We start from the raw sequence: 24,658 nt of genomic DNA on the forward strand, positions 1-24,658 counted from the left end.
GTTATGCTTCAGTTAAGGTGACACAAAATTTTTCCAAACACAAGAAGCACATTTTACTATCTTTACTTCTACAGTTTATGACTCTACTATCAGACTCATTGAAACAGCTGACAGCTCACATGTTCTTGTTTTAACCTCCTTCAAGAGCGAGAGCTGTTTGGAGAGTACCCAGCATTAATTCTCGAGGAAAGCATTAAATATTATTTTTATTGCTTCACTGGCATGATTCTCACTAATGATGTAACTCTCAGTAGTGTAACATCCATCCTGACTCAATTAGTGACATGTCCTCATTTTATTTCCTGTAATAATTTTACTTACATTTTTTATATATCACTTATCCAAACACTGTCTGGATGCTATTTTATACTCAAATAGATTAGGTTAGACACCAGCAAATACAGTCTGAATGGCTTTCTGAATGGAGGCTGCACGGTGGCCGAGTGGTTAACTTGTTGGCCACACAGTCAGGAGATGTGGAAGATCTGGGTTTGAAACTCTAGCGGGCATCTCTGTGTGGAATTTGCATGTTCCTCCCACATTCCAAAAACGTTCATGTTAGGTTAATTGGCGACACTAAATTGTCCGTATGTATGAATGTGAGTGTGAATGGTTGTTTGTCTATTTGTGTTCTGCGATTGACTGGCAAACAGTCCAGGGTGTACCCCGCCTCTCGCCCAAGTCAGCTGGGATAGTGAGGCCTTGGTGAGGATAAGAGGCAGAGAAGATGGATGGTTTCCTGAATGGCTCTCACGTGTAAAGATTACTATAAAATCTGCACCATGAAGGTGGTTAGCGCTATATATTTGTAATAAATACAAAGGCCCCACTCAGAGAACATTCACTTCGGTATTTGTTCCAGTCCAACATGAAAGAAAAGTCGGACACTTTTAAATAGGGAACAACGGCTTAAATGACAAAGGCATTTCGACAGAACAAAACATTTTAATCCATCAGTCAACTTCATTTACAAAAGTATATCCCATTTTATATACAATATGTACACAGACGTATAAACAACAATCATTTTTCATGTATGCATTCATACGGTAACTTGACAATAGCACTGTCACAAAACATATCACTGATATTCTGCAGGGATGCTGTAGTGCAAAATGTGTGCAAAATATACGTATAGCGCTGTTGCTCTGTAAATACCTTAGAACTCCATTTGAATGGATTTCCTCAATAGTTTTTGTAACTCTAGAGGCTCTTATGAAAACCACACAACTGTAGCTACTTATAAAGTTAAATTAAGTCTAAAAAACGCAAATACCACAATTTGGAGTCGCTTTTTTTTCTGGGCGATACAAAAAATGATCTTTTGGCAGCATTTAAATGTTACATGAAGTACCTGTGTGTACAGTATCCTTTCTTGTTATAACGATGGAGAGATGCTGGTGACACTAATAATGACATTTACTTGATGGGCAAACAGACATTCAGCTCATCAAGGTTAATAGCACTTCTTAATCAGTGGAAGCACAAGGATTACAGTCCATGTTGTCCTTGTAGGGAGATATTGTCTCCAACTTTATCACTGCATCGTGTTTCATTGTACTTGTAGTCCTAGCAGGATCTCACAGGGTAATGCTGGAAGCTTCTCGGCACAGATCTTATTAGCTCAGCAAATCCATGTCAGCATGACGCACTGGTGATGAGAGGGCAGACATGTGTAGTGATCAATTCTGTCCAGCAGATGGAGCCTCTCCGAGTCTGACGCTTCCCAGGAAAGTGGTGTGGTTGGTCATACTGATGAGCGTGTCCTCATAGACTATACGAATGGAGATCCTCTGGCCAGCACGCAGCAGGCTCACCCCAGCTGTGTAGCAGGTGTTGAACTTGCGCTGGCCTGTCTCGATGCTGCAGGTGCAGCGGAGGAAGGGGTTGGAATCCACCATCACCTCGTAGCTGGCGATGTCTGTGAAGTTGAGGTAGTACACCTGGTGGAGGAGGCGAGAGATTTATGAACGACAGCAAGGGCTCATCGATTCAAGATATACTATGTCCAGCTGAAACTGATGGGATAGTTGAGTAGCTGACATGGACTTACAGAATTATACAATTAGACACAGATGGTAGAACAAATGTAGCTTTCAAAATAAGCAGAAATGTATGGCTCAGCAAAGCAAAGAGGACTTGGATAGTGAATTAGACCAGTAAGAGTTATAAGAGTTACGTCAAGGACCGTACTCACTTCTACCTGACTATATATGAAGTAGACACCATCCAAAAGCACCTCTAGCTCCCCTGAACGAGAGTGCATTTTAAACACACGGTGATGGATGGACACCATCTTCCAGTTCCTGAGGATGCCTTCAGAAAGATCTAAACATGTCACAGCAAACAAAGAAAAAGAAAACAATGAAGGTTGGTCCTATCCTTTAACTAAAGGAGTGTGACTAATGAGATGAGATCACCGGTATGAAAAATTTGGCTTTTGCAAAGATAATAGTGCTGTGTCTTGATCTTCTCGGAGAGGTGTTACAATATACTTATTATTGCAGTTTTTAGTATCATAGAAATGAATTGTGTAATACTGAAATATAAACACCTCAACATGATGGAATGCAGTTGGACCCTACTACAACCTCAATAATTAAATCTCTAAGCCAACACCTATCTGACAGTCAACCTGTACAAACTGGCAGAATTGATGGAAAACTTTGGCAAATTCTCTACTGTGAGCCATCTTAAAGAGACTGCTTTTTGCTTTTTGTAGGCAGCCATTACGTGGCTGCCTACAGGGCGCTAACTTTCGAGCTGCAAGCCACACCCCACGCAACACACACTCAGGCAGACACACTAGCCATGTTTGATGTCAGCTAATGATAGCGATTTGGCAAAGTTTAGCGACTAATGTTAGCCATCATTGAATGTACAGCCCATCGTGTTGTTGGGACCGCTCCTGTGAACGTGCATGTGCATGTGCCACAGGCATGCGCATGTATACAGACAGCTTCAATTCAATTAGCAATTGTGAAAAATAGACATTATTCTTTTCAGTCTGTTCTTTTAAACTAATGGAAACATATGCCAGCTGGTGGTGTTCTATGCACTCAAAAAATATATAAATGCAACATTTTTTGCTCCCATTTTTTGTACACAAAAGGCTTATTTCTCTCAAATTCATTCGCTCATTTTCTATGCCGCTTAATCCTCACTAGGGTCGCGGGCGTATGCTAGAGCCTAACCCAGCTGACTTTGGCCAAGAGGCGGGGTACAGCCTGGACTGGTCGCCAGTCAGTTGCAGGGCCTCTCAAATATTGTTCACAAATCTGTCTAAATCTGTGTTTGTGAGCATTCATAGTCCACCCACGTCACAGGTGTGGCATACCAAGACAGCGTGATTATTACACGTGTGCCTTAGGTTGACCACAATAAAAGGCCACTCCAAAATGTGCAGTTTATTTGTATATCAACTAACTTGTAGAGAATGCATCTATGATAAAAGACACACAACCCACCTTCTCTCACTTGGATGGTTGTTTCCTGCCCTTGCAAATGGACTACTGCAGGCTGAAAAATAAAGATGTCATGTGACTGATGGGGTTGGAAAGAGTGGTCAAATTTATGCTCTTGTGTGGGGATACAATTCTGTTTTTGTAGGTGAGACAGTGTACCTGGAATTCTTTTGTTTTGGTCCTATCAGGAACCCCTAAAACAAAAAGAAAGATGCGGTTCTGAGCCATTATTAAAGTTGAAGCAGAGCTGACACCACATTGACTGAAACAAAACAAGCAATGTCCTAGAGTACAGAAAGATCCCTGCTATCCCACACAATGTTTGACATCTTGCATTAGAAAGTCCCACTGTAAATGATAGGTTTATTAATTTTGACAACTTGAGCCCTCTCCGAGCGTGGGAACATGGCTACGTGCAGGCTCATGCTGTGTAACCCAAGAACAGGACTAGAGTTTTGGCCATTGCAGTACGATAACAGTCATCTTCTATTTTGAACTTGGTACCTGTTGGGCCTTGAATGCCTGGAGGCCCCTGTGGCCCGGGGGGGCCGGGCGGTCCTGCGGGACCCACGGCATTGCTTCCTGGGATACCAGGGATTCCAGGGATGCCCGGTGGGCCTTGTGGGCCCGGGGGTCCTGGAGGACCAGGGGGGCCTGGTATTATTCGTTTCTTCCCTATGAGGACAGAATGCAAAAGAAATGATTGAAATGTATTGAAATGTATTATAATGTAAGAGTAATGATGTTAAAACCCTATGATAATGTGTGCATCATCGACACAACATGTCTGATAAAAAAGTAATGCGGCCATGAGTTTGATATGGTTACCGTAATTTGCATATATACAGTAAGCCGCACCAGTTTATAAGCCGCAGGTGTCCACGTCATAACATACACAGAAAGACGTTACACAGAAAGATTTTTTAAACATTTGATTAAGTACAGTAAATGCTTTCTACCATGACGAGTGTAACATGACTACTGTAGTTAACCTGACAGTAGCCTACCAGAAAAGTCATTCATAGCTGTCCTCCTCCTCCTCGGAACTTAAACCACTAAAGTCGTCTTCTTGAGTATCACAATTTAACAGCATCATAATTCTTTCGTCACACACTTTGGCAGTCTCTCTCTCTCTCTTTCGTTGTCGCCCTTGTTCACTTTTGTCTCGAGGCAAATTAGCCATTAAGCGTGACCTATCCTCTTCATCATGCAGTAGTCCAGCCTTTCGAATATATTGGCGATCGTGGACGGTGGGCAGTCTGAACAGTCCAAACAGAAGCTGTAGTAATTCTACACTTGATCGAACTTCCTTAAGATGTGTCAGAGATTGCTGCATAAGACTTCAAAACGCAACATTAGCTACCACTTCACTCGTCTAGGTCACTACTTCCTGAAGCTGCACTCAAAGCATCATTGGAAATGTAGTTTTTAGACATAAATTAGCGGCTTATACACCGGACATTTTACCAGTACTTTTGGAAAACAAATCAGCCATCAAATGACTTGGCTGTACATCCACAAAGGCTGAATCAAAGGCAATTAGACTTCTTCTTGGCTATTTCCGGTGAGTTCCTGAAGCCATTTCACCATTAAACTACAAGGCCTCTTGAGTTCTTTCCAGAAATAAAGCATTCAATTCATTTTTGGGGGGATTACCATGACCTAGATGACTGACAATATACACAGACAGTTCAACCCTCCTTAGATGACCCACATGACTCAGCATCCTCACACAAACTTGTCTGACTGAATATCTGATTACCTTTTTTCCTTTCTTTCCTTTTCTCTTTTCCTGTCGATTCTGAAAGAAAGGAAAAACAAAGTGATTAAGCTTGAAATGCTCTCCTGACCAATCATCATCTTCTCGGATTGCATCTTGAGAGTCTGGCTTGTTCCACGCAGGTATCTTCTCTATGCTGACATGTTGGGCACTGAGCACTGGAGTTAGTCCTGTGGGTTTGTCTAGTGTAGCAATTTGTAAGTGTGGTTTCACCTCATCTGTATGAACAAGTGCCTTAAGCATTCACAGGCAATGGAACTGGAGAAGATCATTAGAGAGATACTTTATCCTGCCAAAATCCCTTTCTTTGAATTAAGCCCAGATGGAGAATGCAGATGAAAGTGTGTGAATGTGCATGCGTTTATGTGTGTCTTTTTTTTACAGCCATGTGCACGTGTGTGTGTGTGTGTGTGTGTAGACGACGGCGGGGCATCTATGTCAGTGAGTGAAAGACAACGTGCCCGTGTGCATACTTACTTTCATGCAGATGAAGATTTATTTTCAAAAGGCCGTCTCGCTGATCTTGTGTTTACCATGCCATTACAACTACAAAGGCCATTTAACCTTAAAACCTCACAGTTTGAGTCCCCTGTGAACATATGGCCAGGGTTTCTCCTCTGGCTACATGACTGGATGCATCCGCGTAGGTTTTTCTTAATGAGCAGCCCTATCTGAAATCTGGTGCCCGTTAGGAGGGCAGCAAACACACATTGACACACACACATATGCACACACACACACATCTCAAGCTAGGATTAGAAAAGCCTTTGTCTGAGTACAAGCAGAGGAGAGAGCTGGGAATGATTAGTGTTTAGAGGCTCGGGACTTTACTGATTTATGTAGAAAAGTCTCAAAGGTGAGTTTACTCTTCTAATTTAAACACAATCATCAATTCTCCTCCTCCCAAGTAGTCAGTGTCACGCCACAGACGTCAGAATGCCTTCTGATCATGTAGCACTTGTTGCGCTTCCACATGAAACTTCAAAGACTTTGCTATTTTTTTATTTGCATAGCTCACATTCTAAACAAAAAAAGCTACTAAAGCTAATTCAAACATATTGGCCCATGTGGTTTGCCGTCGAGCCATCAATTATGATGAATTAGTTCCACCAGATTTATGAAAGCCACCAGAGTCTCAGATGATGACCTTGAATGAGTGCACGGTTGATTGAAAAAGTGCATGCTGTAAAATATCATCCCTTTATATCATATTTACTGAAAGTGGAGATTGATCAACAACATTGAGCATATCTGCTCAGTGGAAATCTCTAAAAGATGTTTCAGGGATGTCATATCATTTTAAGAAACGAAACTCAACACAGGCTTTTGTGCTTCTTTCAAAAATGGTGAAACTCCTTGTTTGCAATCCAAGTAATAATCAACCTCATTTCTTTTGATCTCTCAGTGCATAAACTCCGTAACATGATGTGGAACAGCAGCTTTATAGGTATGAGCAAAACGCTTAAAAAAAAAAAATCTATTTGACTAAAAGTGAGAACCCATTAACAAACTGGTTGCAATGTTTCAAATCCTAAATCTATCACGCTGTTCTTGACACTGTACTGAAGCCCCTCCAAAGAAACATTTAAGCCAGAGGAATCATTTATCTACCATGATAAGCTCAAGAAGGCACTTGCTTCTCTTTTTAAAATATACAGTAATAATGGACAGATTTTGGCAACTGAAACTGAAACCTAGCCCAAACTCTTAAACAGTAATGAGGTTTTATATACCTATTTCTGGCTGCTTGCCGGGACTTCTTTTCGCCCTCTGAGTTATGCCCCTGTTATCTTCTGTGGCAAGGATGTCTCTATTTCTACGCTGTGAGCTCTCCTAGGGAAAGGGGGGAAAAAAAACAAGAAATGTTACAGGCAACCTTAAACTTACGTCCTATTATTTCATGTACACAATCAGAAATGTTGTAAGACAGCACATTTACTGTTCTGCCTTATATAAACATTTAAGGATAATAGAGGAATATTAAGGCTCAAACGTGAGTGTGAAACCGACGAGTCATTGCCTGTCCCACTTGGTGTGTAACCTAAACTGTAACTTAAGTCACCTTTGTCTGTCCGCTTTAGACGTCCGCCTGGTCACAAATAATGTAAAACTCATGTCCATTTACAAAAGGAGGACATGAATTGTGTTTAGTCTGAGATCACTGCTCATTCACAGGGCACCTGGTCCCATGCCTGCCCAGATGCAGCATGAATGGGCTAAAAGGTGAGTCAATGAAACAGCTGACGTGGCCGACGAAAAGCGAGCTACAAGTGTTCTCCCAGGGGTCATGACTAACTCCCACCTGTGTAGCAACATTAACATGAACTCTCTAGACGGTATTTAAAATTTTGTCTCAAAAAGGTACTACGATAACTGCATCATTAGAAAAGAAGAACCTTTTACTCAAATTACTTATAAGCAACTGGCACGGGTCATAATGGAATAACATAAAAAGTCATCTGCTAAGTTTTTTGTTGGTCCGTTGGGAGTGTTTAACCTGCCACCTTCTGCTCCCAAAGCAGTGTTCTAAGTCCTTACAGATTGAGCTACTGTTGTCCAAGAGAATCTGAAAGTAAAGAGGCTCACTGGAAACTCAACAAGACCACCCATAGATCAACCAAGAGTTCGGTCGCACTTTGTCAGCATAAATAATGATCCCAGAGAGTGAGAGGCTGAACATCTGCTTGGAGGTTGTGCAATGGACATCCCGAAAGTAGTGACACGTGCAGCATCTTAACATGGTTCAAAAGGCTGTAAATAATTCTTTATCATTTCGTCATCTGGCTCTGAATGAAGTTAACATAACTCAAGTAAACACAGTTAATCCCCAATGTAGAGGAAAAAAAGTCTTCTCCAGGTTGGGTGAACTTGCAGAACCTCTTTTTTGTGGTTGCATGCAGAGCAACTGAAATACCACAATAGGAAAACAGACAAAAGCCCACAGTAGTTAGATGGTGTTTGTCAATGTCAAGGAAGGATCTTCAAGCAGATGGATTTCAAGGATGACGCTATGTAACCGAATCCTGCCAAAGGAATTTCCAGGATCCTTCAAAATTTACCAACAATGTGGTCCTCCTTTCTGAGAATGTTTAAGGCCTTCGTCCTTGGCAATTGTACATCACACACAATCCCAGGAACATCTAAAAAGTTCTGGTGCGATTGAAAGCGAAGCAATGATGACTGTGGATCATACCTAGTGTAGTGTAGAATAAGTAATTGGAGAGGCTAACTAGTTAGCTCGGTAGCGTGCTATGCTAGAAGTGGCCGTCTCTTATGTCCTTGAGGTGAACCGGTAGCCTCTGCATTGTGGTGTAAACAAAGAATAATAGGAGTGTAAAGGCGACAATAGGGTTGTTAATTTGTGTCTACAGGGCTCTATAATAATGGTAAAAACTGTATTTAGAAAGTCATAAATAATACAAAATTATACTACCTTTTAAATGGGAAAAGGTTCGACAGTGGAACCTCAGTAGGTGCCGTTAATCCGTTCCAGAAGGTCCGACTCAAACCGAAACGTACGCTAACCAAATACATTTTTTCCATTAGAAATATTGCAAATCCAATCACACTTTTTTAATAAATAGTTTTCAATTATAGTTTTGAAAGCATAAAAAAATACATATACAAACGTACATATAAATGTTGAATAAAAGGGATAAATGAACATTTAACATCACTTTTCCCTTGATTGTTGACACAGACGGCTACAAGGCACCAGTGAGGGACGAGCAGGAATCAACACCACCTTCCTTCCTTTTTTAACCATCATTTACAACCTAAATTCTACTATATGTTCCATGAAATTGTAAGTTAAGTTACAGTAGTAGTAGTCAATTATTTTCATTTAGTAGCGTGTTTCTTGGCTGCACTTCAGAGTCACATCTCAGGGTCAGCACTTTTCCGTCCTCTGATTGGTTGATCAGAGCAAAACTGTTCTACAAGATATGTTACGCTCACAATGGCTGGCTGAGGAAGAGATATTGACATCTCTGGTGAGTAGATGTATTTTACTTTAAAGGTTTTATATTTGTGTTATATTATAGAAATATTGATTGTGAACTGCTCCAGGTGATGTTGTAGTGTACAAGTTGGAGTTGTCAAAACCCTTAACCACCGACCCTATTTACGCTCATTATAGTAGGCTGAGCGCGAACTTTGCAAGCACCGAAATTAGTCACTAACTCGAAGTTACAAGCAGTAGATTGTAGGGCAGGCATATGGGTGACAATGTATTCGAAGATATGGGCACTTACATTATCATTAGGGATGTCCGATATTGTTTTTTTTGCTGATATGCCGATGTTGTCCAATTGTCAATTTCTGTTTCCGATATCAACTGATACTGATACAGATTTGTGTAACATCACATATCTCCTGTTGTGAAATTAACATATTTATTGTGAAGCTAATGGATACAGCACCAGCAGTTAGCAACTCGATGTGGCTGTGAACAACATTGTACAACTGTAAACAAACATCCGAGAAATACTTTCGATTGGGCATGGCAAAGCGTGGCTCGAGGAACTCCACCAGTTTGGGGATAGAAAAGGGCTGCGCGCCGAAAAATACCGAAAAATCGGTTTTCATTATAGGGAAAAAAAACGATACCGTTATTATATTTTTATGCCAATATCGGGCCGCTTATATCGGCTCACCGATATTATTAGACATCCCTACTTATTACCAATGCAGCACTGGTATCCCAGCGATCTGGGAGACACTTATGTATATGCCACCATGGCGCAATGGTAATATCACTGGTGCTTAACACGAATAACAGAGTTTCCACTGTATTAATAAATGAATATTAACTTTCCTGTTTTAGCGAAAGAAAAAAGCAAAGCAGAAACCACAATGGAATGTCCACAGAAGCCTGAGGCCATTAGGCAAAACCACATTCAAATTTATAAGCCAAGTCTAATAAAGTAACCCCAACGTACTTTTGCTGTTGTGTCCTTAACATGTCAACATTTGAAAGCAATACAGTGACAAATAGTCCAATAGATGAAAATGCTTATTCTGAATGTAACGTAGCTGAGGGCATGCAGATGAACTGACAGGCAACTTTGACAACTATGTCACTTTCCACTAGTTTGTGTTGTAAAGCCACCCAATATTGGCTAGCTCGCTGGACCGGAAAACACGCTGCTGATTGTTCAATTAATGAAATTTCTTACGCATTAATTGCATTGACACCTAGCAACTGCAAAACATAATGTCATAAGAGTGATCTAATTGATAACATCCTCATAGAAAATTAACATTCAATTCAATCAGGGCCTATCCTAGTCCAAGTCCACATTTTCCATAACCGTAGATGAAGAGTACAGAACTGAAGGTGGGCCTTCCAATCTGTGAACTCTAGTAAGAAATCTAACGTGCGGGTGACCTCTTCGATGGGGCCCTTTTAACAAGGAATCTATATCTTGACCAGCTGACATACTATACCTGTACATGTCTGACCTGAGCATTAGAGGCTGATGGAGGAGTGTAGTAAACCATGGTTTATCATCACACAGACCTCCAGATGTTTGCTGTTCATTTGGTGTGCAGGTGTCTCCACATCTCCTCACCAGCTGTTGGCATATAAGGGCCTGTTACCTCTCAAAGACTTCTGGGTGTACGTTCAGGCATATGGCATTAAACTTTCTTCTGTTCTGACAGCCAAACATCATTCCACAGCCAGTTTCTGGCCTGAGATGAAGCTGCACCCAAACGCCAAAAAACAAACAAGCAATCTGCCAGGCTGCTGCTACTAAGGTGAAGCTGGTGTTCTAGATGAAAGCAACATGAAATAATTTCATGAAAAGACTATCGGAATTCTCTTCATTAGAACATTTACAGCCTTAGTACCCTTCAAAGGCATGCAGTGTTACAGTAAAGCAAGACGACAATGTGTTGGTATGTATGCCAAGTGCCAACTATTGAGTAAATCATTCTTTTTCAGAACAAGGAGAAAATGCTAATAATTAGAGGGCTTTCAAACCTTCAAAGCGAGGGGGGTGATGGTGTGTGCCGAGGACACGATTCCCTGTTGTTCTGTGAGGATATGACTAAATTTAAATCACCCCGGGGATGTGTAATTTTGTGATCACAAGATTCTTTTTGGCCTATTAACACAGAGTAAAACAACCGCTTGTGTTTTCTCTTCAGTTCTGCACTCAGACTACTAGAATGCACCAACATTTTAAGCTAATTATGAGAGGGAAACAGGGAAACACAGCCATTAAATCATGATACCCTCAATCTGGTCTCGCTCACATTGCCCACACAAATACATGGATTCTGGCGGTATTCATCCAAAACTGCAGATTTGTAGAGAAAACCACAATACGTTTGTAGTTGGAAAGGTTAGGTAAAACTGAGGGATGAAGGTGAGGATGCCAGATGCGCAGTAGGAGCTATCTATCACTGTTGTATTGGAAGTATGAACTTAGAACAGCAGGCATCATGCTGATTTCTCATACAAAACGCTGTGGTCATATCTCAGCATATATCCGCTGTGAGTGCCGGATGAGCCACACTTTGGAAATGTACTATGAAATAAGCCAGATTCTTTGACTGCTGCGTAAAAATAATCTAAAAAAATAATAAAAATGTCATGTCGATTGACACTACCATGTGATCTAATTTCTAAATGATGTCAATAGAAAAAAAAATAATTACTTAATGAGCTACATTACAAACAAACTAGTATTTTACTCAAGGACTGACGCTACACAGTCGACATGATAGTCGACATGTCCTCCTTACAAGCAAGCATCACCAGCAAGGGCAAGGTAGTCCTGGTTCTCCATATTGAGTGCTGTGGGAGGACTGCAACAATGATATGGAGTGAAAATCATGCCAAAACCTCACACACACACCAGAAAAAAACCCAAAAACTATACAACTACGAAAAATTGCCACGTGGCTTTTGTCACAATTTTACCACTATTGTGTGACTTATCACACTCTTACCGCTGTCACATGACTTTTGGCACCAATCTTCCGCCTTGCAGTTCCACACACAGATGCACTCTGATTTACACACGAATGTAAGGAAACTTTCTGAGAAATGGCCTGTAATTTGCACAGCTCAACAGCAGGTGGTGGTTTTAATTTTATTAATGTTCATACTCCAGTGATACGTAACGAACTGAGTGTGTATGCGTATTTGGGGGCATGGCCGCAAGTGTCACTAATGCAAGTAGAAGGAGCAGAAGAAGTCATAAGTGAAAAATGAGGACCTCTAATAAACCATCCTCTTCACATTGATTTATATGAGGGCACCAACACATCACCAAGATCACAATTGTCTGTCACCAAAAAGTAAATCGGTCATAGTTGAATATGAACAAAGGAGACGGCTGGAATCGCACCCGTAACCCAAAGTTTAAGAAAAAAAAAAAAAAACACTTAAATTGTGGTCTCCATCACCACTACACTACACAGTGAGTTAATTCCAGAAGCGACATCATCAACACTTAACATCTTACTTCACTTATGACTTGTTTTGCTCCTTGCTTTGCATTAGTGACACGCCCCCAAAATTGCATCCACACCCATCCATTTTCTATACCGCTTCTCCTCTTTAGGGTCGCGGGGGCATGCTGGAGCCTATCCCAGGCGGGGTGACAGGCGGGATGCACCCTGAAATCAATCGCAGGGCACATAGAGACAAAAAAACATTCACACTCATATCTATGGACAATTTAGAGTCGCCAATTAATGTGGGAGGAAACCGGAGTACCCGGAGAAAACCCACGCACAGGGAGAACATGCAAACTCCACACAGAAATGCCCAAGGGAGAATCGAACCCAGCTCTTCCCGATCTCCAGACTGTTACTGTGTTGGCCAACATGCTAACCATCAGACCACCGTGCGGCAGCATCCACAGTTACATTAAAATCGTCCTTGTGGCCTTAAATTTAATCAACATCCCCACCTGCTGTTGTGCTGTGCAAGTTACAGGCCACTTCTCTAAATGTTTGCTGGCATTCGTGTGTACATCAGAGTTTATGGAAGTGTAAGGCGGGAGATTAGTGCCAAAAGTCACGTGACAGCGGTAAGATGGTGGCAAATGTCATTTGTGAATGATGTTTTGTATTTGCACACTGAGTTTGTTTATGAATCGTTGGGTATGAGTAAAACGTGTGTGTTTGTGAGGTTTTGGTATGATTTTAACTCCATGCAATCGCCTTTCACATTTAAAGTTGTGGATGAACAGCATGCCTGTTTATGCTTGACTATATGTCTCTCTCTCTTAAGAGCTTTCGGTACAGGTCCATGCACATTTAATGAGGTTAATAATGTTTTGTTGTTTGCGTTGCACACTAATGACACGTATCAGAACAGCAATGACCCAAACATACAGTGGCAAGTCGTGGCTTTCAGTTTGTCTGTACCGTGTGAGTGCCTCTATCATTATCTTTAACTATCACAACGGTTTAGTCGTACAGTGTGAGTTGTAATTAGAACATTTGCCTAACATTAGGGTGATGCTTAGCTACTTGTCGAGGTTGCATGTTCACTCTAGAAACATTGTGACTTTCCTTTCCGTACTGATTAATGTCTCTCTTATTGGAGGCTCACTTTTAAATTAGATGCTGGTGACAGCCCACCCTGGTGCCCTCGCAGCATGCATGCTGGACTTGGTGCCCCATTCAAGCTGACTCCGTGATAGCTGTTAACAGGGCTCCAGATGTTTTAACATCTGGTTTGTTCAGGACTTTGAAGGCACACTTCTGAGCAGAAAATTATTTTGCAGAAAATAATTTAATGTAGGATAAGCGGCGTAGAAAATGGATGGATGGATAATTTGATGCGATAGTTATAAGAAAAATACTACACTCAAGCCTACAATGCAGATTATTTAATGTCTTGGAAGAGTCAACCAGATTGCTCAAGAGATTTTAAGGAAGATAGAGTCCTACCAATGCTGTTATCTCTAAACTTGAGTGCAACATGCAGCCAGGAGGAACCTTTTGCTGATCAAAACAGGACAGGTCTGCTGAAGAGCTCAGATTTACTGTTACCAGAGAGTTTACTAACAGCACATGCTGATTGGATGGCTGTTTGTGCCCTGTGTGAGATCATACACGATCAGATCATCTGCAAATCATCATTATGAAGTGAGTACAATCATGTGTAAAATGTTACTGCGGATTTAAACCCATGCCCAAAATGAATAAATAGGGTATCTCTTTTAAAGCCGGAAAATCTCAGAGGCTCAATAGCCTTTCATGTTAAAAGACAGTTTATCATTTGAGTGGATCCAGTAAAATTGGAGAGACCTCCTGATTTAGCTACAAAGAGGTTTAAATACATTTTACAAACAACTTATGTTACAAACACACATTATAGAGCTTCCATCCTTAGCTGAAGCTATTGAGATGTCTAAATATGGACATTACTGGATAAAAATCAATTGGGATGTTTGGTACTGAGCTTAAGGTGATTTTTTTTCCCCGAGCAGTTATGGTGGTTAGATTTGTGTGAATTACGGACTAAAAGGGATTACAACAATGAAAAGTGAGATTTCATGTTTTTACTGATGGTTTAGTATACAGTACTGGTACACTCCTGATAAAAATTTTAAGACCAGTTGAAAAATTGCAAGAATTTACTTTTTGCACTGTTGGATCTCAAGGAGGTTCTAAGTGCAGCTTCAAAATGCAAAAAGCGGAAATGGGCTTGAGATTTTTTTTTTTTTTTCATGCAAACGACCATTAAAGTGAAATAGTCTGTATGTCAGTTGGTCAAAAGTTTAAAGCCACAGCCTTTAAAAGCCAAAATCTTGGCAAAAATGTGGATACAATACCATTTTCACAATCTCATGATCTCTTGATGGCAAAGGCAAAAAAGCTTTTTCTCTTTGATCGTGGTCGGATTGTTGAGCTGCATAAGCAAGGCCTCTCATAGCACACCAATTCTGCTGAGGCTGGACATAGTAAGACAGTCATTTGAACCTTCTTAAAAGATCCTGAGGGTTATGGAACAAAAAAAGTTAAGTGGTATACGCAAAAAAATGTCATTGTCCCTAAGTCGGTGGATCCATCTGGCTGTCCGTTAAGGCATGGGATGATCCATGAACGGTGATACTGGTGCCAAGTGCAGTCCAATAACCATAGTAAGACGCCATCTGCGAGGGGTTTTAAGAACAAAAAACGTCTTCAAAGGCCTCGTCTCCCTCAACACCACAAAATTGCCTGTTTGGAATTTGCACAAGAGCACCAAACATGGGACAATGAAAGGTGGAAGCAAGTTTTATTCTCAGATGAGAAAAAATGTAACCTTGACAGTCCTGATGACTTCCAGCGTTACTGGCATGACAAGATCCCACCTGAGATGTTTTTCACAAGGCACAGTGGAGGGGGCGCCATCAGGATCCAGGTTGCTTTTTCCTTCAATGAAACAATGGAGCTTTAGGTTGTGCAGTGGCGTCAAATGTTGCAGGTTGCATCCCTCATGACTGAAGGCACTTGTCGTGGTAATGACTGGGTTCTTCAACAGGACAATGCTGCAGTTCACAATTCCTGCCTGACAAAGGACTTCTTCCGGAGGAATAACCTCATTCTTTTGGAACATCCTGCGTGTTCTCCTGATCTAAATCCAATTGAGAACATTTGGGGATGGACGGCAAGGGAAATTTACAGAAATGTACATCAGTTCCAGACAGTGGATGTCCTCCGTGAAGCCATCTTCACCACCTGGCGCAACATTCCCACTAGCCTCCTGGAAACACTGACATCAAGCATGCCCAAACCAATTTGAGAATGGCGCAGCTACTCATCGAGTCCTTTTTTGAAAATGTTATTTCTATTTTGAGCTTTCGTCTTTTTGATCAGCCTATTTCAGTTTAAACAGGGATAGTTCAGATTTTTTGACATGAAGTTGTATGACATCAGCAGTGTAATCCATCAACAGCGACTTACCCCCCACTTGGTCGCCTAACTCCAGTTCTGGTCGGATTTCGGTGATGAAGAAGTGTACTTCCAGGTAGTCGCTGGGGTTACACGTAAGGACTTTGGCTTCTCAAAACAACATTCATTCAAAAGAGTCATACATTTGGATCACAAAAATGCCTCCTCAAAAAAATCAGACCTCAAAAAATCGATCGCCGTTACATTTTCAAGCTGTACTTAGAACCTCGTTAAGAGCCAACATTGCAAAATGTACATTCTTGCAATTTTTCAACTTGTCTTAAAATTTGATCAGTTTATATTTAGCAAATACAACTGTATGAAAACCAAAGACTCAGCATGCTCTACTGGTCATATTACACAATTTTTATGTAAACATTTACTGGATAATTATGTGGAAAAGGATTTTACTTTGGGAAATTTTAGAAAAAATATCTGAATAATCAGTCATCCCTTTGTCTGGCTCTCAACACTAAATTGTCCACCTAAATAAACAACATCTGCTTATTCTGAAATTATAACAGGTGGAAATGAAGCGTCAGCAAGTTGCCTTTTGAATTCAGTTATAACCAGCTGCTTTAGAGAATAATAGCGTCAAAACGCCCCTTGCAAGGCTGAGTTATGTTCAGCACTGCCCAATCTGTTTGACATATCAAATTAATTCTGACATGCTCTAAATGTGGTATGCAAAGTTGTTTTCACACAAGTCACAAACCTTACGCGGCCCTGCTACTCTACACTGAAACAGCCAACATGCCTCGGGTTCGGCATGTTAGAGGTATGTCGACACAGTATGTCCTCAAATATGCTCGGGTCTCCTAATCGTTTTTGCACATTTCACTTTTATCATCCCCTGTTGCACATCTCTGTTTCCCTACTAAATTGTTGCGTTCCTGCTAGCGTGCCTTTGATGGACACTTAAGTGAAAAATCCAATGAAAAGTCTTTCAGCCTTCCAAAAAACCAAAAGATTCTTCAAAGGAAAAGTCTCAAAAGCTAACAAGTGCGGCAGCTGCGTCCAAACGCCACATGCTCCTGTTTCTCCAACTATGTAAACTGTGGGATGTGTAATCAGAGTTGTTTAATGCAGACATCTGGAGAGGACAGCATCACAGCACTGTTAAATATTTACAGCTGGCCCACAGTCTTTCACTTCATGAAGTGTCACCATCTGGATTGAATACCAGGCCCATCTCCTCGGCCTAAGCCAGAAAAACCTCGACTATCTAAAATAAGTTATGCTATATTAAGAGTCATAGCTAAGGAAAATGTTACAAAGCAAACACTGGCACCAACAGACCTATAGCTAATGGTAAGACCTGAAGAATATAATACAATAATACTTGTATAACACTGTCAGAAATAGGGATAGTGTACACCCTAGGTTCCCAAAGTGGGGCACACCAATTGTCATAAGGGGTACGTGAATCAAAATGAAAAACAATTAGCGCCAGTCAGAATTACGAGTGCGCCTGAATGCCTGTGTGTGCGTGAAGTTGTTCATTGCTCTTGGTGCATTATATGAACAAATAAGTAAGCTTGATGATTATTTTGTGTTGAAGAGTGTTTAATCTCAAAGATTTCACTCATACTGGTGTTTCAACCCCCGCACAGCGCAGTGGTGAAAACCCGTCTCTGTGAGTGGGGATTCCCCCGAAAAATGAGGCTTTATCGCTGGTTATGTGTATTTTTGTACTTCGGTACGTTTACTTTTGTACTTTTGTACTGCTTTATCGTGATTGTTAAACTTTCCTCTTCAATTTGGTATTAAATAAATAAGCAGACTTCAACCATAGCCATCATGAGTGGACAAAAATCGCGAAGCTCAATTCAACCCATTAAAACTGAAGGATGCAAACATCAAACTGGAATAAAATATATGTAGGATTGTTAATGTTCATGTGGCACTTCATCAAAATGTGACCATGTGCCAAACACACATTTTTGTCCGTGAATGCCTGAAAATAAATTACCCCATTTATTATGTTCAATATTTAGTATGGGAACCACTGGTGTATAGTAATGTACCCCATTGGGTTAATTATTGGACTACAGGTACCCGTTTCTATTCCAGGGCATAAAAGTGTCAAAGGTCAAAGACCTCTCCCGGCGATAAGCCATACACCTTAATAGGAGAATGTTTTTTTCTAAAGGTGGTGTAGTGTAAAGCAGTGTAAGGAGACTGGCTGGTGGTGGTGGAGAGTGAGTGTTCCAAAGCCACAGACAACACAATGAACATTATTACATCAGCCGCCACCTCACAAGAAAACACATGTGAGGTGAGCCTGGCTACCCTCCCAACTGCACCATACTGCCAATGAATGTACATCCAGCCGAGGGCTCTGCACCTGCTGACTGGAGATCTCCTTCGTTTTCTGACTACCTGCTCCGGCACATTGACTTGACTCTCATTAGGAAGAGTATGAACACCAGTCTACGTGTTTAGGAGAAGCTTTGGAAGCAACGCACTGGTATTTAAATGTGATTTGATGAAGCAAATAATCAAGCCAGAGCACAGAGGAACCTCCCAAGTCGTACAGTTTGGAGTTCAACCAAAATCTTCTGGAAATACATGCCGTAAAAGGCTTTAGCTCTAAAAAGGATGAACTCCACAAGTGTGTTTTGCTGCTTGTCTTTGGCCGTTTTATGTTTTTGTGTGCTACCACTAGGCACGAGCCAGTATGAGAGTCTGACGGTATGATAACCATGGGCAAAAATATCACGATATCACAGTATTACATGTATAATTACAGCTGTAAAATGTATGATTGCGAAATGTCTGTTGAGAACAAAAAAAGTCAATTCAATTTTTAAGCCATGTAATAGAACACGATGAAAGTGGAACTCGTGTTTTTTAAATAAATAACACAAAATAACTGAATTGTTTCTAAATAAATAAAATGCAGTTCTCAATGAGAATTCTCATGCGATTGTTGTTAGCATTGTGACGTTATCTCCACATTTAGTGACGCTCGACATGAGTAATATGTTGACCGACAACAGCGACAACATAATGGTTGTGCCGGCGTCGCTCAATGTTAACGCGGTGCTATCTATGCCCGGCTTCTGGCAACACAGCCCACGCCTGTGGTAACACAGGACGTGACCATTTTTATACATATGTAAAATGATAACAATATTATATATTATATAATATTTCCACGTACAGGCCGTGCTGCACCTCCACTTTCTACAAATTTCGTGATTTTGAAAACCGGTAACCGGCCCATGCCTAGATACCGCCACAGACGAGTGGCAGTGATGGCACAGAGTAAATGTGGGATGGCAAACAGAACCGGAAACTGATGTTATATAGTAACGCCTAAGAGTGATACATCGAATGAAACATCAATTCCATACACACACACACACACCCATTTTGCCAACCACATGCTAATGACTAGCATGAAAATGACCCGAGAGGATTGCCAACAACATTTCACCATCATAAAACCTTTATTGCATCTAAGTAAGTAACAATTTAATATCCCTAACTAAACTCCTGACCCTCTGAAGACTCCTAAAAGTCACCTAATAAAAGTGGGAAAAGATCAATATTGTCACCCACTGACACATAAAGAAACTGCTTAAATGAATTCATATTGTGTAGTGTATGTATGTTCACATCTGCTTGGTAAAACACTGTTCTGCATGCAAAACATACAAACCCAGGCTATTTCCTATGTCAGCATAAGTTCCATTTCAGGCTCTATGGTTATCATAACACTTTTGCTGTGGTGGCATTACATAAACATAAAAAAGACAACAAAAAAAACTAATCACATGGTTGTGGTCTACCATCCTTGACAAACAAATGATCTGGAGCATATCTGGTTGCTTTTCTGCTCACCCGAGACTTTGTTTCATCTTCCAGTGTAGGAACTACAAAATCAATTGCCGTTGCCTTTAAACGTAGCAAAAGTTAGTGTAGCAGGTTTGAATAAATGTATTTTTGTTTCTTTTAATCGAGCTGCTGCACCTCCCCTTAAGTCTTCCGGCACCGCCCACATTTTCCTACATCAGCGTGACTTCCACTTATGGAAGTCATCATATCTTATCACTGATCATCATATTTTTCTTCTTCTCATTACCGATACCCTGGTGGTATTACATAAGCACAGAAAAGCCAAGGAAAAATCAAAAAGCAATTGTGGACTTCACTCAAATTGGAAAGCTTTTGGAGGTGATTGTCTTTGGAGGTTGCCGGAAATAAATTTCCATTGGTTTGGTAATTGTGAATTATATACTTATATTGCAAAATTGGAACAATTTGGAGGTCAACCAGTGCCACAAAGCAGATTGTGTTTGATTTTGAATGTTCAACAATACTGTACTTAATAGTACTTAAGTCAATGGTGCACAACAGACTCGGTTCATGCCCTTCATGGTAATCAACATTATTTTATTGTTATCATTGTCTAATAATTACACTCAAAAGCTAACATCTTAGAGGGCCAAAAAACGTACACAATGTTCCCAAGCCGTAAAAGTGTCAAGAGCCTTTGTAACTCTTAACGTACACTAATGTGCGTTTTATAACATTAACAACATTTCAGTATATTTCAGTATATTTCAGACTTGATTCAGTATACATTACAGTATTGTAGAAACCGAGTTATGAAAAGTTGAAACACGCCACAACAGCACGCACACACACAACCTGACAACAACCATCAATTATGTATTCCCTCCAAGAGACCGCTTTTATGGCTTGCTTTAATTTACCTCGGGATCATCTGCGCCGCGGCTGCTGCCGGGGTCGAGCCGCGGGGGGCCGGGCGGGAGTGCCGCAGACGCCGGATTGGCCAAGTCACTCCCCACAAGTGTCAACATGGAGTCCCGCTTCTGGTGGATTAGTTCCCTCTTGACCTCGGAGCGCAGGTCCAAGTAGCAGACCAGGGTGACAGCGTGGAGGGAAAGTGACAGCATGAATAATCCCAGGAAGACGACGCTGCTGCTGCTGCTGCGATTCCGGCACTTGGCGTTGCACATGCAGGGGTCACCTCTGGGTATCACTTTACGCGGGAAGTCCTCCACGGGTAGAACATCGAGTGCCATCATTGGACAGGGCAAGTCAGATGCTCTTTAACTCGGCATAATCAGCCGCGGCTATTTATTTACGTGGACACTCATAGGTGCAGCAAGAGCCGCAGCAGCGGCAGTTCGGTGCGAACTTCTTCTGTAGTAACACTGTAGAACCCGCCCACCTTTTCTCTGATTGGTCTGTAAACCAGGCCAGCGGTTGGACGCTTAGAAGCCTCACACCCAGTAATAGCGCGACATCTAATGGACAAATCTTGTTACTGCAACACCTGTGAGTAATTAAGTACTGTGAGAATAATCCCCACTGTGTTTGTTTTTCATTGTTGTGACATGCAGAAAAAACACATTTGTGGCCACATTCAGTGATTTAGTCCCTATTACAAGAGCGTGAATACGCTGGAGTGGAAATCGATGCCATGTATGTTGTTTGTGCAGGCTTTCAACATGCTATTTTTCAAAAGGGTTCTTTGTTTGGCACCTTGCTTTGTGTTATGTGGGTGGTACAAAGGCTCAGCGAGGAACTGATCCAAAAAAGCTGGACAGGTGTGACTGAAACGAAGCATTTCACACGCAATGAGAGGACAAGCATCACATTGTTATGCACACCATTCATTTATGTTCCACACTGCTTGTCCTCATTAGGGTCACAGGTGAGCTAGGGTATATCCCATCAGATTTAGGACTACAGAACACCTTCACAGGGCACATATAGACAAACAGCGTAAACCCACACAAACACAGAGATGCTCCAGAGATTCAAACTTCGGCTATCAGCAAGACATGCTACCCACTACCCCAGTGTGCCGGCCATATGCACACTATACATTCTAAAAATACATCCAAATGATCTGGACCATATCAGCCACCAGTGTCACAACGCGATCTGCTGTGCTTTGTGTACAACCCCATGGTGTTCTCTAAACATGTGTCATTCAGCTGCACTTGGGAATAGCTAGACTTCTTCCAAAAAAACAACCGTGGACAATTCTTTCACATGATTTTCATCACTCAAAACAGAGCTTTGTTCTCTCTCCGATGTAGAGAATTCGATTTTTGACACAAGGGCAACTGCTGATCCTTGAGTTAAAAGGAAAACTGCACTTTTTGGGTAATTTTGCCCATCATCCACAATCCTTACGGAAGACATGAGCCCACGTTTCTCTTTTCTGTGCATTCTAAATATATGAAAACAGCTAAAAAGAGACGCAACTAATGGGACACACCTACAAAGTGCGCTATTAAAACACCTCCAACAACATTTTTAGTTTTATATATATGCTGTAATCATATAGTAATAGGCACATTTATAATAACATGTAATACTTACAGTATTTTGCCGTATTTTGGTCATTTTAAGCATGACCGTAACTTCCTTCCTGAGCGCATTGATTTCACATAGCAACGTAGGAAGAAACGCTACACTTAGTGTTCACTTTTTCAAACTCAAAAACACAGCAGCAGTAGTGGCATCTCCAATATGTAGCGTCACCGTTTTGGTAGTAGTCCGAGGCATTGTGAGCACAGTGCTCTGAGTGAGTGCGTGGTGAGGCTAGTTGCTAGCCGGTGTGGTATGGTGAGGTGTCACTACGGCAATAACGTAGTTCTTCGGTGTAACAATGTTAATAATAATAATAATAATAATAATAATAATAATAATAATGTCACTGTGGCTTGGTTAATATGCACATCACATAAATGTGTAAATGGGGCATTGTTGGTGGTTTTTGAAGGTTTTTTTCAGAAGGCTTTATAGGCGGAATAGGTGCTTCCCATTCTTAGCTGTGTCTTTTTAGCTGTTTTTATATATTTAGAATGCACAGAAATCAAAAAGACGTGTTCATTTGTCACACAAAGATTGTGGATGATGTGCAGAATTACAAAAAAAGTGCAGTTTTCCTTTAAGCGAAAAAAGAACAGAATTTTGGGCCTTGATGGATGACCGGTGTGGATTGCTTTTCTGGAAACGGTTGCAAAATGTTTATTTCATCAGGACTGATGCATGACAAAGTACGTGATATTGACTTACACATGAGACGCTGAGTAATTGTGTGTTTAAAAGCAAAATAATGGAGAACAACAGGACAATTGGAGATGAAAGGCTAGTACTTGTCTTAGAGATGTTCTCAACATGGAGTTGATTACTTTAAGAATGCATGCGGCTCTGAGTATATATATATATTGTGGTTGATTCTGTTCAGACTGTCATTGTATCACTGTCTGTTTCTCATTTCTGGGTTGTGTCTAAAAAAAAAAGTGATTCTACTCATTTACCACTGAAGGGCAGCATTGCCAAGCCATAAATCAATAACACTGCACACCAGTATCATGTTAACAGAACTTCAAATATCAGCAATCACTGCTTAATTTATGCAGGGTTTGATGAGATGAAAAGCGCATGTTGTGGTTTTAAAATTCAGATGTATGGTTTCATAGAGCTTCTCTTTGCACTTGCAGTTGGAGCATCTTCCCTCTTTTCCTTTTAAAGAGGGAAGAAAATGAAGTGGGATCACAGGGGAGGGATGCAAGAAAAAAACACCTCACCCTTATAGGGTCTGCAAGTGAGCGAAGGCTCAGTCGAAGCCTGTTTTTCTTATGCTCTTCATCTGAGCAACATGCACAATGACTGGGAGAAGTAGTTCATTCACAATAGACGGACACATGCGTGTCCTGTTTGGGTAGATATATTTTACACATTTGCATGAGAAATGATGACATGTTATGAATCTAGCAACTTTATGTTTCTGTTACTTGGCCCATAGTCAGAAAAAGAACACAAAACATCAGTGACAATTAAAAGCACTTTTCCGAAGCAACAGCCAGCAGGAGTAATTCCTTTCACATCCGCCGAGCCTAGATGCAGTGTGCAGAAATGGTGTGCCTCGATCCGCTCTGAGCTTATAACAAGATTTAGAGCCTTTCCCTGCCATATGAGGCTTGCAGAATAGATACTATGTTACATTTTAACCACGAAGAGTTGTGGGATGGGCTAGAGCTCACTAATGGAAGAAGATGCTTGCCTTGGACCCAGATATAAAAAGGTGCTATACAGTATGTCACTGTCTTTCATCAAAGTACACACTCTAGAATGGACATCTAATTGCTATTATAAGGACGCATATGAGCTGAAGTGATTCATAGCCACAAAGAGACTTGCACAGTAACTGTTGAGTAGTCATTGTTTCTGCACACTGGACCGGAGAGGTGTGACCCCGGCAGACTGATAGGCTCCGTCTTTTGATTTTCCGACTCATACATCTTAAGCTGACGAAACCTCGTCTCCATTTATCCTAATGATTCATTTAGTCTCACTGAGGGCTGTCTTCGACTAAGGATTTTTATGGTCACATCTGATTCATTCGATTTTGTACGTAGTCGACTAAATGTTGAAAGTTGTTTTTTTGTTTTATTTCTTTCCCCGGCAAGTGGCCATGTTACCTGGGACGTCTTCAAGTGCAAGTGGGCATAAT

General features: G+C 41.0%; 1 protein-coding gene across 3 annotated transcripts; it reads right to left on the reverse strand.

Moving 5' to 3' along the window:
* Positions 1-956: 956 nt before the first annotated feature.
* On the reverse strand, positions 957-21,309 carry eda (ectodysplasin A). 3 transcript variants are annotated; one of them, XM_054791868.1, is made up of 8 exons: positions 20,874-21,309; positions 6,978-7,077; positions 5,227-5,265; positions 3,969-4,139; positions 3,624-3,658; positions 3,468-3,519; positions 2,240-2,328; positions 957-1,943 (listed from the first exon to the last, which is right to left on the reverse strand). In XM_054791868.1, exons 1-8 carry the CDS (start codon positions 21,207-21,209, stop codon positions 1,683-1,685), a joined length of 1,083 nt encoding a protein of 360 aa, XP_054647843.1. In that variant the 5' UTR covers positions 21,210-21,309; the 3' UTR covers positions 957-1,682. The 3 variants fall into 3 exon arrangements, with proteins under 3 accessions (XP_054647843.1, XP_054647842.1, XP_054647841.1); XM_054791867.1 differs by having other exon boundaries at positions 2,204-2,328; XM_054791866.1 differs by having other exon boundaries at positions 2,198-2,328.
* Between the last annotated feature and the right edge of the window lie 3,349 nt (positions 21,310-24,658).

Source organism: Dunckerocampus dactyliophorus, chromosome 11, assembly GCF_027744805.1.
Source record: "Dunckerocampus dactyliophorus isolate RoL2022-P2 chromosome 11, RoL_Ddac_1.1, whole genome shotgun sequence".
NCBI classification, from domain to species: Eukaryota; Metazoa; Chordata; class Actinopteri; order Syngnathiformes; family Syngnathidae; genus Dunckerocampus; species Dunckerocampus dactyliophorus.

Coding starts and splice junctions, on each gene's coding strand:
- eda (XM_054791866.1), bottom strand. CDS start 21,209: ATGATGGCACTCGATGTTCTACCCGTGGAGGACTTCCCGCGTAAAGTG. Junction 5,266..6,977: donor CGGCAAGCAGCCAGAAATAG/GTATATAAAACC, acceptor CCTTTCTTTCAG/AATCGACAGGAAAAGAGAAA. Junction 3,520..3,623: donor CCAAAACAAAAGAATTCCAG/GTACACTGTCTC, acceptor TTTATTTTTCAG/CCTGCAGTAGTCCATTTGCA.